This window comes from Gossypium raimondii, chromosome 12 (assembly GCF_025698545.1).
Source record: "Gossypium raimondii isolate GPD5lz chromosome 12, ASM2569854v1, whole genome shotgun sequence".
Taxonomy (NCBI): domain Eukaryota; kingdom Viridiplantae; phylum Streptophyta; class Magnoliopsida; order Malvales; family Malvaceae; genus Gossypium; species Gossypium raimondii.
In genome coordinates, this window is record NC_068576.1 from 15697820 (window position 1) to 15713163 (window position 15344).

Consider the following 15344-nt stretch of genomic DNA (forward strand, 5'->3'; position numbering starts at 1 on the left):
GAAAAACCCTAAAAAAATAACAAGATATAAAATCTCGTTTTTCTTTGCTTAGTGAGTCTAGCAGCCGTCAAAGCAAAGTCTTCTCCAAAACTGTTTGGGTATTCCTTAGAGGTCGGAGTCATCAAAGATTGTGGGTTGGTTCGATAGTAGATCAGATTACTCATTGCCGAGGCATCGCTGTCTACTTAGAATCACCATTCGGTAATTTCGAAACCCTTTTTCACTCCGATTCGTTCTTCACACATGGATCCATGGTTAGGATCTTCGGGTGTTATATTTTTCCGCTGCGCCGTAAGGGTGCCGGCGTTCCAACAACTCTAACATGTGCCATCTGAGCCAGAGAAGAAGCTGCTGCACCTGATGTGATTGCTGGTACGTTCTATCTCTTTGATATTACTGTGTATGCACTGATTGACCCTGGGTCAACTCACTCTTATATTTGCACTACATTAGCAACAAAAATGAAACTACCTATTGAATCAACTGGATATGATATTCATGTTACTAATCCACTAGGTCAGAATATGATAGTTAACTTAGTTTTTCGTAAAAGTCCACTAAAAATTAGAGGCTGTGAATTCCCTGCTGATTTGATGTTACTACCCTTTCTTGAATTTGATGTTATTTTGAGTATGGATTGGCTATCATTACACGATGCTGTGGTAAATTGTGGATAAAAATAGATTTATTTGAAATGCCAGACATAAGAGATGGTTTCAGTTGAATCTGATAGGTCGAATAGTGTTGTTAGAATCATTTCAGCTATTTCTGCATAGATATTGATACGTAAAGGTAGTGAAGCATTTCTAGCATACATCCTTGATATCAGAGATTCAGAGTTGAAGTTAGATCAGTTATCGATTGTTAGTGAGTTTACTGATGTATTTCCTGAACAGTTACCGGGTTTTCCTCCTAATTGGAAAGTTGAGTTTGTGATTGATTTGGTTCTTAGAACTGCGCCGATATTAATATCACCGTATCGTATGGCATCAACTGAGTTAAAGGAGTTGAAAACACAGTTGCAAGAATTGTTAGAAAGAGGGTTTATTCGACCGAACGTATCACCCTAGAGTGCACTTGTGTTGTTTGTGAAAAAGAAAGACGACTCTTTAAGATTGTGTATAGACTACAAACAATGGAACAAAGTCACAATAAAGAATAAGTACCCCTTGCCACATATTGACGATTTGTTTAATCAATTAAAAGGTGCCACAATGTTCTCGAAGATAGACCTCAGAACCAGGTATTACCAGTTACAAGTTAAGGATTGTGACATGTCAAAGACTGCTTTTAGAACTCGTTACAGCCACTATGGATTTCTCATAATGCCATTTGGATTAAAAAATGCTCCTACTACTTTTATGGATTTAATGAGTTGGGTTTTTCAGCCTCATTTGGATAGATTCGTGGTTGTGTTTATTGATGATATATTGATCTATTCTAAATCAGAATATGAACATGCTCAACACCTGAGAATCGTGTTACAGATTTTGAGAGAAAAATTGTTGTATACAAAGTTCAGTAAATGTGAATTCTGGCTTTGCGAGGTTGGATTTTTAGGTCACATAGTGTCAGCTGACAGGATTCGAGTCAATCCGAGTAAAGTTTCTGCTGTAATGAATTGGAAAATTCTGAAAATGTTTCTAAAGTGAGAAGTTTTCTGGGTTTAGTAGGTTATTATTGTCATTTTGTTAAAATTTTCTCGATCATTGCTTCTCTGATAACCAGCTTACTACAGAAAAACATTGATTTTGTTTGGTCTGATAAGTGCCAACAGAGTTTTGATCAGTTGAAAAAAATGTTGATAGAAGCTCCAGTATTGACTCAGCCTAAGTCTGCGATAACATATGTGGTTTACAATGATGCATCTCTTAATGGTTTGGGTTGTGTGTTGATGCAAGCGGGGAAAATAGTAGCTTATGCTTCTTGACAGTTAAAGCCACATGAAAGAAATTATTTATACGGTGAGAAATGTCACGTGTATACGGATCACAAAAGTTTAAAGTATTTGATGACCCAAAAGGAATTGAAATTGAGGCAGTGACAATGGTTAGAGCTACTAAAGATTATAATCTAGTTATTGATTATCATCTGTGAAAGGCTAATGTAGTTGCAGATGCACTCCGTTGAAAGTTGTCATTGTTTACACTTCAAAAATTGAATGCTCATTTAGCTTTGAATGAAGATGGTTCTGTACTGGCTGAGTTGAGAACTAAACCCTTGTTTCTACAGCGAATTCGGGAGTTACAAAATGATGATTCGATGTTGATAATGAAACAAAAATTGGTTTAGGATAATTTGATTACTAAATACAATATTGATGATTATGGTACAATGCGTTACCGTGATAGGATTTGTATTCTGAATTATTTAGATTTAAAACGTGATATTATGTCTTAAGCTCACAGTAGTACGTATTCCATTCATCCTGGTAGCATGAAGATGTATTGTGATTTGAAACATATGTATTGGTGGTCGGGTATGAAACATGAGGTTTGTGAATTCGTAGCAAAATGTTTAATTTGTCAGCAAGTAAATGCAGAGCACCAGGTGCCATTGGGTTTACTACAACCTGTTATGATTCCTAAGTGGAAGTGGGAGCAAGTCATGATGGATTTCGTATCTGGTTTTCCTGTAACTCTGAAAAAGAAAGATTCAATCTGGGTGATTGTTGACAAATTGACTAAGTCAACACATTTTATTCCAGTCAGAACAGATTTTTCACTTGAGAGGTTAGTGGGATTATATGTGTCAAAGATTGTGAGATTGCACAGAGTTCCGAATCTATTATTTCTGATCATGATCCAATGTTTACATCGAGATTTTGGAGTAAACTTCACGAGGCTTTGGGCACTAAACTAAATTTTAGTACAGTGTTTCATCCTCAGAAGGACGAGCAATCAGAATGAGTGATACAAATTCAGGAAGATATGCTATGGTGTTGTATACTATAGTTTCAAGGTAGTTGGGAAAATTATCTACCATTAGCTGAATTCACTTATGATAACAGTTATCAATCCAGTTTAACAATGGCACCGTTTGAAGCTCTATACGAAAGAAACTGTAAAATTTCGTTACATTAGTTTGAATTGAGCGAGTCTAAAATGGTGGGAATTGATTTGATTTGAGAAACTGAAACAAGGTTCGAACTATTCGAGATTGTTTGAAAGCTGCGTCTGATCGTCAAAAACCGTACACGGACTTGAAAAGAAAAGATATAGAATTTACAATTGGCGATCGAGTATTTCTAAATTTTTTTCCATGGAAGAAAGTGCTACGTTTTGGCAGGAAAGGGAAGTTGAGTCCGAGAGTTATCAGACCGTACGAGATTATTGAAAGAGTCAGCCCTGTAGCCTACAGATTAGCTTTGCTCCTTGAACTCTAGAAAATTCATAATGTGTTCCACATTTCAATGTTAAGACAATACAGATCTGATCCTTCACATGTGATTCCTTATAGTGAGATTGAATTACAGCCAGATTTGCGTATTCTGAGGAACTAGTGAAAATTTTGGCTCGAGATGTTAAAGAACTACAGAATAAACAGGTACCGTTAGTAAAAGTCTTGTGGCATCGTCATGGTACAAAAGAAGCTACCTGGGGAACCAATGAATCAATGAAACTACAATATCCGAATCTATTCTTAGGTAACAATTTTGAGGACGAAATTTCTAAGGGAGAGAGTTGTAACAGCCCGATTTTTAGTTGTGTTAGAATAGTAGTTTTGAGCCCACAAATTCCATCATGTCGACTCGTAAATATTATTTATATAATATTTATGGAGTCATTAGAGTCGTATTAAAATTTGGTTAAGAAATTTTAACGTTTAGATAGTGAATTAAAAAAAAGGACTAAATTGTAAAAGGTGCAAAACTTAGTAATTATTGCATCTAGGTGATCAAATAGCTTAATTAATAGATGAGGAAGGACTTAAGTAGCAATTATGCCTTATTTAACATGGTGGGACGGCATTTTGGTTGAAAATGATAAAATAATATAATTACAATGGCAATTTTGTAATTTAATGGAAAATTAAAATAAATTAAAGAAAGATTAAAACATTTTTATGTTCATTTCCAATTGACCGAACACCATAGCTAGAGAGCAAGGTTCCAGTTTTGATTGTTCCTTTTCATGTAAGTGAAATCAATATCTATTTCTTGTAATTTTTATGTTTTTGATATCGTTGCAACTAGGTCCAGCTAACCCGTACTTTCGTTTTTGAATCTGTTAAAAAATTTAGAAGCGGCCAGTGATGAAGCTTGAGTGTTTTTGATGACAACTACGTATATGAAGCTTTGATTGTTGTATTTGGTGGTTTTGTGAAGTGATTTTTGTTAGATTTTGATATAAGGATTAAATTTTGAAAATGTCAAAATTTTAGGGTTTGATAGTGAATTTGATGTTTAATAGGGACTGTTTAAGGGCATAGTATATTCGGCTGAAATTTTGACTTGAGAAACTGGTTAATTTGATCATTTTTGGGTTAAGGGACTAAATTGAAAAAAGTTGTAAAAGTTAAGGGTAATTGTCTAATTTTAAAAAATAAAAGGGTATAAAATGTAAAGTGAATTGGAATGTGAAACGTAAGCCAATAATTGAGGAATTTTACATTTTAGATCAAGATCCTGTTGATATGCATGGAAAAAGAAAAATCGCAGATTAGTCATTGAACTTCTACAACTACTACAATTCAGTCTAGGTAAGTCGTAAGGTTTACAATTTAATATCTATATGAAATGTGTGATGATATAGTATTATATAATATTTATAATTGTTTCATCGTTGATGTAAAGTTGTTTGAGAAATATTGATGAATTTCAATACTTGAATCAGATGAACGCGGGATAGAGTACAATCGAATTATGACGTGTTATGGGGGGATTGGAATGGAGATTGTTATGGAGTGATATATATATTTTTCTTAGTAGGCCGAGGTTCAGCATTTGTTGCGAACTCTCATGTTATACTTACTGTTTTGGCGTGTTTTTAGTTGGACTAGCTCTTATGAGCATCTGACGTGTTCTCGGGTGGATTAGCTCTTACGAGCGATTGGCATGTTTCAGTTGGAATATCTATTTACTCATATCCATAAGTCGTTCATCAAATCATAAATCTCAGTATCATAACTTTTTTTTTATAGTTATAACATGTATTTGAGCTTTGAATTGAACTATGCAATTCACGGGGTTGAGATTTTGGATGACATAGAACACATGTGGTTGAGTTATTATTGAATGCTTTATTGTATTAATTCGGTTAGATTTATCATTTTTTACGTCAACTTACTAAGCTTCAATGAGCTTATTTCTGTTATTTTCTGTTCTTGTAGATACTTTGAAGGTTGGACGGTCAGATCGACACTCAAGTCACACTATCCACATATTTTTAATAGTTTTTGGAACACTCATTTTTTATTTTATGGCATGTAATAGGCTTTTTTTCATTTTTATTGTTTTGATATTGTTTTTCTATTCTTGTAGATACTTAAATGCAAGTAGTTAACTTAATATGATATATGTGAACTAAGGAAGATGTTTAAGTGCAAGTTTATGGTAAGTGTTATTGGAATGTTGTAATTGAGGTGCCTATGATAGGCATATTGGTTGAATGTTAAATTGTGTGAATTAACATACCATGGGTGAGAGTTCATTTTGTTGTGAAATTGTATATACTTGTGGTACCAATGAGGGTACATTGGTTAGGCACTTAGGATGGTTGATTTAACAAGTTTTGAGCTTGTTTAATGTCATTTTAAATAGGTCTTTTGGCTGGTAAATGAATTACTTAGGGTCCAATTAAGCTTGTCATTTAAGGTTCATTAGGGTCTACACGGCCTGAGACACGAGCGTGTGACTCAACCGTGTGAGGCAGATGGCTTGGCGACACAGTTGTGTGTCATCTGATGATTTCTTTAGTGTGCAAGTCAGTGAGTTACATGGTCTAACACACGGCCTGGCACACGGGCCTGTGACACGGCCGTGTAACCCTACTTAGAGAGTTACACAGGCGAGGACATGGGCTGGGACACAACCATTTGTCCCTAGTTTGATAATTACATGGCCTGAGACACAGGTGTGTGATTCAGCTGTGTGAGGCAGATGACCGTGTGACCCCTGTTTTTGCATATTTTGCATCTTTTTCCTAAACTTTCCAAACTGTTTCAAATTGGTCCCAATTTGTTTCTAGGTTATATTTAGAGCCTCGTGGACTCGATTTAGGGACAATATGCTTGTGTATGAATGGTTTATGATGTGATTATAATATTGAATAGTACAATGTGCAAATATTTTTGATTGTATAGAAATCCTCCGTAACCGTAATCTGACGACGGAGATGGGTTAGTGGTGTTACACTTAAATTATGCTAATATCCCTCTTCAAGACTAAGAGCAATTGAATTTAGGTTGATTAATTGAAATTTCTTTCTAATTAAATCCCCTATTATCGCACTGACTCGATCTATGGATTCCCCTATGGTAGCTGTCGTTACGACTACCGAATTAAATCCGCTACTCGACCAATATTAACTAGTAATATAGGGAGAATAGGGAATCGTCCCACGGGGGAGCTTGTGTTCAGTCTATTTGAAGAGAATAAAAATTAAACCAAAATTTAACTGTGCACACGTAAGCAAAAAAAAAAAAACAGGGGGGTTCTTGGCTCAGATTAAAAAGAACTTAAGAAATAAACGAAAGTAAATTCGTACTAAAATTGCTTTAAAATAATTAATTCAATAGAGAGAAGAAGGCTTAGTTATGGACTCCTCATTCCACCAAGCACAAGTCGTTTTTTGACCTTCAATTATCCCAAAAGTCTAATTCGGCAGCAAGGCTAAAAAATTACTTACGAAGTGATTTCCTATCTCTGATAATTTTATCCAATTAGAGAACATTCATAACTGAATTCCTACCCTTAATCATCTTACTGTTGACCAATTAAGGGTGCCTTAGTTTTTTTAGAGATTTCACCTAGCGTTAATTGTAGAGAAACCTCCAGCGGCTTCTACACTTAACCCCTTAGTTGTTTTAATTAGCTGCAGGCCAATTAATCACCATCAATTCTAAGTTTAATTAAGAAATTCGATCACTCAATTTGTACTTAGATGATTGTAAGAAAATTCCCAAATTAAATTGGTGATCAATCAAATTAATTTAGAAAATTTCCTTGAACGATATTAACGAACAATTAAAGATTACCGAACTTGGAATTAGAACAAAGCATGTCTTTGAATCAACTTGTACTTGGCTTCATGAGGGCCTAACTAAGAGAAAATAATTCAGCCACTCATAGTAAGGGAAACAGAACAGAAATCAATTGAAGTCAACGTGAATTTTGAGCCAATCTCGTATGGAAAGCTGTTCTTAATTGTTGAGCCTTCCTCCTCTCAATGAGCTGAATTTCTTTGAACTGTTTTCCAGTTACTTGATCGGCGCGTGCGCGTTCACAAATTTTTGGACTGAGTAACCTGAATTATGCCTACGAAAAATCCCTCTCCCCGTCTGCTGCTTCTCCTCCTCCTTTTATGGAATAAAATTAACCACCAATAATTTAAAATAAAATCTCTTCTTATCCTTTGATCTTAGCTCAACCTGTCGCATAAAAAATAGCTCTAGCCTACTAGATTTTTACTTAAATTCAACTTATCAAGGGTTGATTGGATTCCCTTGATTTGATTAGAGTCGGCCACCGCTAGCAAGAAGATTTAGAGAATTAAATAATTCCCTTGCCGACTCGTTTCATAATGTCGGTCTATTGTGCCTTATGGTGGACCGAGCCTCGCCTTTGCTGTCAAGGTCCTTGTGGCCGAATTAATTTCTTCAAATTTTGACCCCGTCAACTTAGAGAATAAGCATTCGCCCAACGTTTTCCAGCAACTTCTTCATTTTGGTTCATTCTAACTATTCGATGCACCTACCTTGCAACATGGCTTAATATTGTTAGATTATCGGCTTGAAGCAAAAATAATTTAACAGAGCATAGTATATGCAAATTGAGCTAATTAGAATTCAATTGGTCAGAAATTAATCAATAATTTAAATAATTTAGTTGAATAAGTTAAGCTCAAAATTGAACTTAACAAACTCCCCCATACTTAAACCATTGATCCTCCCTGAGCAATCAAGTAAGAAAAATCAAGAAGGATTTCAAGAAATCAAGTTTAATCAAGAGTTGTTGCATCACTTCATGCTTGGGAAGAATTTTGAAATCAACAGTCCTGAATTTTGATTTGTCGAAGAAAAGAGAAACTACTTTAAATCAACAAAACAAATTCACAGCTAATCAAAATTAAAGAATGCTTCCTTGATCAATCCTCTCCGGGAAAAAGGTGTTTAACTCATATCACTCAACATGTTTAGGCTAGTGTGCTGCTCTCAAATTGAAATCGACAGTAATTAACCACCATAGGCTTGCTTGTCCACCTTATCATACAACATAACACATAAAATTCCATAAATATAATTGAGGCTAAATAAAGGTTGTAATGGGGCCAAGGCAATGTTTGGCGGACGAGAGGAATTTATTTGGATGGTGGAGCTAGTTCTCTTAGGCTAGTAAAATCATTCGGATGTCATCAATCTCTCTTATTGCCCTTTGTTTCTTTTTTTTTTCTTTCTTTCTTTCTTCAAGAATGGATGACGAATCAGCCCTTCATCGTTTCCATTTTTGTACCACCTGAGTCGGCCGTTCCACTTCATTGTGATCACATAATACTTCATTCATTTAGTTTAATAGAAAGGCTGCAACTACTAATTTTTTCTCAAGAAAATCAGCACCTAATTTCCAGCTAAAAACCACCCCAAGTCAGCCAACATATGTTGAAATTAAGATGGACTTCCAAACTGAATTAACTAGCCTAAGAAGGTGAGTTGATTCAGGCTTTGGTTTAATTTCTAGAGGTATATAAAAAATTGGGAAATTAAGGCTTCAAATTGGCTAACTAATTGGAATAATGTCAAGGTCAGCTTTAATAAGCAATTGTGGCTTAATTCCTAATGCCTCTTAAATCATATTAATGTAAATCAAATGTATTACTAGACTTAATAAGATCTAAAGCAAGTTCTAGAGTAATTGACAGTCGATAACAATAATCACACATGAATGAATGATAACTTTTCAAGTTGGCATGGATGTCCCAACTTTACTCTCTAGGCTCAAATTCCTCACAAGGACCACATGATTGATCAATTAAATAGACTAACTTTGATTCATTTCAGAAAACTTTTTTCCTTTTTTTCTTTTCTAACCCAAAATCAGTCATTTGAAAACAAAAATTTAACCCAACCAATCGACATACAACAATCACAATCAACTTGAATTCATAAAATACACCTTCATTCTTTTAATTCAATATTTTCCTCAATAAATTTAACAAAATTTATTCATAAAATTTGCTAAAACAAGCATCAAATATGTTAGAAAATCAATGAATTGATTCTCCCCCATACTTAATGTTTGCATTATCCCTAATGCAAAAGAAAATTAAAAATTACTAATGGAAAGAAACAATAATAATGTAAAAGATAAAAGAAAAAAAAAAACTTCCCTGAATAAGTGGGTTGCCTCCCACAAGCTCCTTTGTTTGAAGTCGTTGGCTCGACATCACAATTCCTCATGGATCCTCAAGATTGATCTCCTCCAACCAAGCTGCTTGCTCCCCTTCATGAAAATGTTTCAACCTGTGACCATTCACCTTGAAAATTTTATTAGTTTCGAGGCTCCTAATTTCGATTGCCCTATGATGATGCACCTCGGTTATTATAAATGGTCCAAGCCACCTTGATTTTAACTTACCAGGAAACAGTTTAAGCTTAGAATTAAATAGTAATACCTTTTCCCCCACCTTAAATTCCTTGCGAATCAGCTTTGAGTCACGAAATGCCTTCGACTTACCTTTGTAAATGACCGAATTGTCATATGCTTCTAAGCGCAATTCCTCCAGTACCTGCAACTTCAACTTGAGCTCTTCACCTACCAATCCATAGTCCAAATTGTATTGCTTAACAGCCCAAAATGACCTATGTTCTAGCTCTACGGGAAGATGACATGCCTTTCCAAAAACAACCCTATAAGGCGACATCCCTATTGGCATTTTGTAAGCTGTTCGAACAGCCCACAATGCCTCATCCAACCTTTGGCTCCAATCTTTCCTATTGGGTTTAACAATTTTCTCTAAAATTCCCTTCATTTCCTTGTTACTACTCTCGGCTTGCCCATTGGTTTGAGGGTGATAAGTTGTCGATACTTTGTGGGTGACACCAAATTGTGCAAATAAGGCTCTCAAGGTTCTATTACAGAAATGCGTTCCCTTGTCACTAATTATAGCCCTTGGTACTCCATATCTGTTTAAGATGTTAGTCTTAAGAAATTTCACCACAGTTTTAGCATCATCGGCCCTAGTTGGAAATGCTTCCACCCATTTCGACAAGTAATCAACACACACAAGAATGTATAGATAACCGAAAGAAGAAGGAAAAGGCCCCATGAAATCAATACCCCATACATCAAATATATCACAAACATAAAAATTATGTAATGGCATTTGATTTCTGCTACTTAAGTTGCCGATTTTTTGACATGAGGCACAATTTTTGCAAAATGCGTATGAGTCTTTATGAATAGTCAGCCAAAATAACCCACTCAAGTATCTTATGAGCTGTTCTCTTAGGCCCAAAATGTCTCCCACCTTCTCGAGAATGACAAAAATTAAGCACCGATCCTATCTCACTATCATCGACACAACGCCTAATTATTTGGTCACTACAAAATCGCCAAAGGTATGGCTCTTCCCATAAGTAAAATCGGGCTTGACTTCTAATTTTTTCTCTCAAATGCCTAGGTGCATTCGTGGTAAACTCTTTAGTCACTAAGTAGTTCACTATGTCAGCATACCATGGCAAAACACAAGACATACTATAAAGTCTCTCATCGGGAAATAAGTCGCTCGGCTCATTCCTTAAAACTCCAGTCTTTATCCTACTCAAATGATCAGCAACAAGGTTCTCTTTACCCTTCTTATCTTTAATTTCTAAGTCGAATTCTTGCAACAACAAAATCCACCTAATCAATCTAGGCTTGGCTTCTTTTTTATGCAACAAATATTTAAGAGCACTATGGTCAGAAAATACCACGATTTTGACTCCTAGCAAATACGCTCTAAATTTTTTTAAGGCAAAGACTATGGCATAGAGTTCTTTCTCAGTTGTGGTGTAATTGCACTGAGCTGGGTTTAATAGCTCACTAGCATACCTAATAATATAAGACTGCCTACCATTTCTTTGTCCTAATGCCGCACCAATAGCCTTATCACTAGCATCACATAGAATCTCGAAAGGTAATGCATAATTTGGTCCTTGAATGATAGGTGCCGTGATCAAGTTTTGTTTCAATTCATCAAAAGATTTTTTACAATTTTCATTAAATTCGAATGTGACATCCTTACCTAGTAATGCACATAAAGATAAAGATATTTGCTAAAAATTCTTGATGAACCGACGGTAAAAACCTACATGCCCCAAGAAGGATCGAATTCCTTTCACAGTACTCGGATAAGGTAAATTTTTAATCACCTCAACTTTGTCTTGGTCGACTTCTAAACCTTTAGCTGAGACGACATGCCCCAACACTACACCTTTCTTAACCATGAGATGACATTTCTCAAAATTCAATATCAGATTAGTCTCAATGCAACGCCTAAGCACTAACACAAAATGATGCAAACACTGATCAAATGAATCACCATAAACAGTAAAGTCATCGATAAATACTTCCATTAAATGTGAAATAAAATCTGAAAAAATACTCGTTATACCTCGTTGGAACGTGGCTGGTGCATTGCACAATCCGAAAGGCATTCTCTTGAAGGCATAAGTTCCAAATGGGCAAGTGAAAGTGGTCTTCTCTTGATCCTCAGGTGCGATGGGTACCTGTAAATAACCTGAATAGCCATGTAAGAAACAAAAATGTGAGCAACCAGCTAACCTTTCTAACATTTGATCCATGAATGGAAGGGGGTAGTGGTCTTTTTTAGTGGCTTTGTTCAGCTTCCTATAGTCTATACAAACCCACCAACCGTTCTGCACTCTTGTAGGAATTTCTAACCCTTATTCGTTGGTAACTATTGTGGTTCCTCCTTTCTTAGGGACAACATGAATCGGACTTACCCATTTTGAATCGGCTATAGGATAAATAACATTAGCTTCTAACCATTTTAAATTTCAGTCTTAACCACCTCCATCATCGGTGGATTCAATCGGCGTTGGGGGTCTCTTTTAGGGACTGAGTTTGGTTCTAAGGCTATCTTGTGTGTACATAAAGTCGTACTAAGCCCCCTAATATCAGCTAGTGTCCAACCGAAGGCTTCTTTATGCTCCGTAAGAACTCTAAGCAGCTTGGATTCTTGGATTTCGGTTAAGGCATTCGACACTATTAATGGCAAGGTTCGATTTTCACCTAAAAAGATGTACTTTAAATTTTCGGGCAGCTCTTTTAACTCCAATTTAGGTGGTGAAATCAGTGAGGGAATTTGTTTATCAGTCACCGTAAGGCTAGGGAAAATTGGCTTGAAACGTGTCAATTGAGGCGAGGCTAATGCACAAACTGAATTAATCAAAGAATCAGAAATGATAAATTCATGCTCATCGATATAAAAAATGCTCTTAGCTAGAACACTTTTTAACTCGTCATCCTCTCCTAATTCATAAACATCTTGAACAAATTTATCAATTACGTCAAGGGCAAACACAGAGTTAATATCAGTGGGATATCTCATAGCATCAAATATATTAAATTTTATTATCTCACCATCAAATTCCATAGTTAAATTCCCTTTATGTACATCAATTTTCGTTCTAGCGGTCTTAAGGAAAGGTCTACCTAAAAGTAAGGGTACATCAATCGAATTATCATTAGGTCCCATGTCTAAACCATAGAAATCGGCTAGAAAGACTAACTCATTTACTTGCACTAGAACATCTTCTAAGACGCCATCAGGGTAGGCATTACTCCTATCCGCAAGTTGAATTATTAGTCCTGTTTCTTTTAATGAACCTAATTGTACTCCGTCGTAGATACTTCAAGGCATGACATTTATAGAAGCTCCTAAATCAAGCATAGCTCTATCAAGTTTAAGGTCTCTTAACTTACAAGGTATCGAAAACATTCCCGGATCTTTGCATTTAGGTGGGAGTTTCTTTTGAAATACCGTAGATACATTTTCGCCTAAGCTAATCTTCTCATTTCCTATTAATTTCCTTTTAGATGTGCATAATTATTTCAAAAACTTAGCATATCTAGGCACTTGTTTAATTGCATCAATTAATGGAATATTAACTTGTACCTTGCGGAAAGTCTCAAGAATTTCGGCATTGACGTCGTCTGATTTTTCCTTCCTCAAACGCTGTGGAAATGGAGCTTTCGGTGCATAAAATCGCTGCTGGTCATTAGCCTTCGAGCGTTTTTCCACTTGAGGCTCGAGGACCTGCGCTTCCTACTTAGAACTTGCTGCCTTGTGCAAAACAGTGGGCTACTGTAGGTGCGATTTTTCTGCCTCTCTTGGGGCTGTTCTTGACAGTTGCGAATCAGCCTTTGGCATGAGTAAATTCTCCTCTGTTCTATCATTGAGTCAGACTTTTTCTACCTCGGTCTCACTCTCTTCATCGCTATTTTGGACCTTTTTCAATCTAGGTCTTAACTCATTCCCGCTCTACAAAGTTACGGCACTAACATTATCCCTTGGATTCGCCACTGGCTGTGATGGCAATTAGTTATTCACTTGTGCTTGCAAGTTCCCAAGGTTAACATCGGTTGATGAGGCTCTAGTTTGTAATTGCTTCACGACTAATTCCAAAGCTTGGAATCTTTCGTCGGTTTCCTTCTTTTGGTCGGCCATCATATTCATCATTTGTTCAAGCATGGTATGGGTCTTAGTTTCTGCACTAAGGTTTTGATGGGGTTATTGTGACATATTATATGGTCGAGAATTTTGCTGCTCAAATCCCGGGGGTGTGGCTCAATTTTGATGTCTAAAATTAGGGTGGTCTCTCCATCCCTCGTTATAAGTAGCTGAGTATGGGTCATACCTTCTCTGATTTGGAAAAACGGCATTAGCTTCTCCTTCCTGTAATGTCGGACACATATCTATGGTATGTCCTTCCAAATAACAAATGCCACACAATGAAGCTTTCGAATTGCTTCCAGTCATCAACTTACTTACCATAGCCGCTAAATTAGCTAATTGAGCCTCCATCATACTCGATTATCCCTCATCCATTCGTTTACCCAAGTCGAACCTCCTGAGACCGAATTGCTGAGTATTTGTGCCATATTAGCAATTAAATTTCGGGCTTGCTCAGGTGTTTTATCAACTAGTGCACTTCCACTTGCTGCATCAATCATTCTTCGATCTTGTGGCGTCAACCCCTCATAAAAGTATTGCACTAAAAGCTGTTCACTAATCTGATGCTGTGGACAACTTGCACATAACCGTTTAAATCTTTCCCAATACTCATATAATGATTCACCTACCAGCTGCTTAATTCCACAAATTTCTTTCCTAATTGACCCTATCCTTGATGCCGGAAAGAACTTCTCTAGAAAACCTTTATGTAACCCCGTCCAAGTCGTGAATGAACCCGGCGGCATATAATATAACCAATCCTTTGCCAAACCTTGTAATGAGAAAGGGAAGGCTCAGAGCTTGATTTGTTCCTCTTCAATGCCATCTGGCTCCATAGTTGAACAAGTAATTATAAATTCATTAATATGTCGGCAAGGGTCCTCACCTGGTAGTCCATTAAATTTCAGCAACAAATTCAGGAATCTCGAATTGAGTTTTAATGGCCTATCAAAGGCGGGATAAGTGATAGATGGTGGTTGTGCAGCCAAGTTAGGTGCGGCCAATTGTTTCAAGGTCTGGTTGGCCATGTCATTATCTTCTGAAATGTTAGGCTCAACGTGGAGGTTGTGAGATTCGGCTTGCTGATTGGTGATGTTAACAGGGAACTTCGATGTTCGTCGTCCGCTCCTTAATAACATATACTAAAGGAATTATTCTATCTGCATAAACAAAAACAAGAAAACAAAATAAGTTCTGAAAATCAAATAGATTTGACTACGTCGCTTCCCTGGCAACGACGCCAAAATTTGGTAGCTATCGTTACGACTACCGAATTAAATCCGCTACTCGACCAATATTAACTAGTAATATAAGAAAAATAAGGAATCGTCCCACGGAGAAGCTTGTGTTAAATCTATTCGAAGAGAATCAAAATTAAACCAAAATTTAATTGTGCACACGAAAGCAAAAAAAAAAACTAGGGGTTCTTGGTTCAGATGTAAAAAGAAC

At 36.3% G+C, this 15344-nt stretch overlaps 1 protein-coding gene across 1 annotated transcript; it reads right to left on the reverse strand.

Moving 5' to 3' along the window:
• Nucleotides 1-10611: 10611 nt before the first annotated feature.
• LOC105762011 (uncharacterized) lies at nucleotides 10612-14641 on the reverse strand. The gene is made up of 6 exons (XM_012579935.1): nucleotides 14290-14641; nucleotides 14080-14149; nucleotides 12231-13071; nucleotides 11811-11936; nucleotides 11544-11721; nucleotides 10612-11441 (listed from the first exon to the last, which is right to left on the reverse strand). The coding sequence occupies exons 1-6, from the start codon at nucleotides 14639-14641 to the stop codon at nucleotides 10612-10614; spliced, it is 2397 nt and encodes a 798-aa protein (XP_012435389.1).
• Nucleotides 14642-15344: the final 703 nt, after the last annotated feature.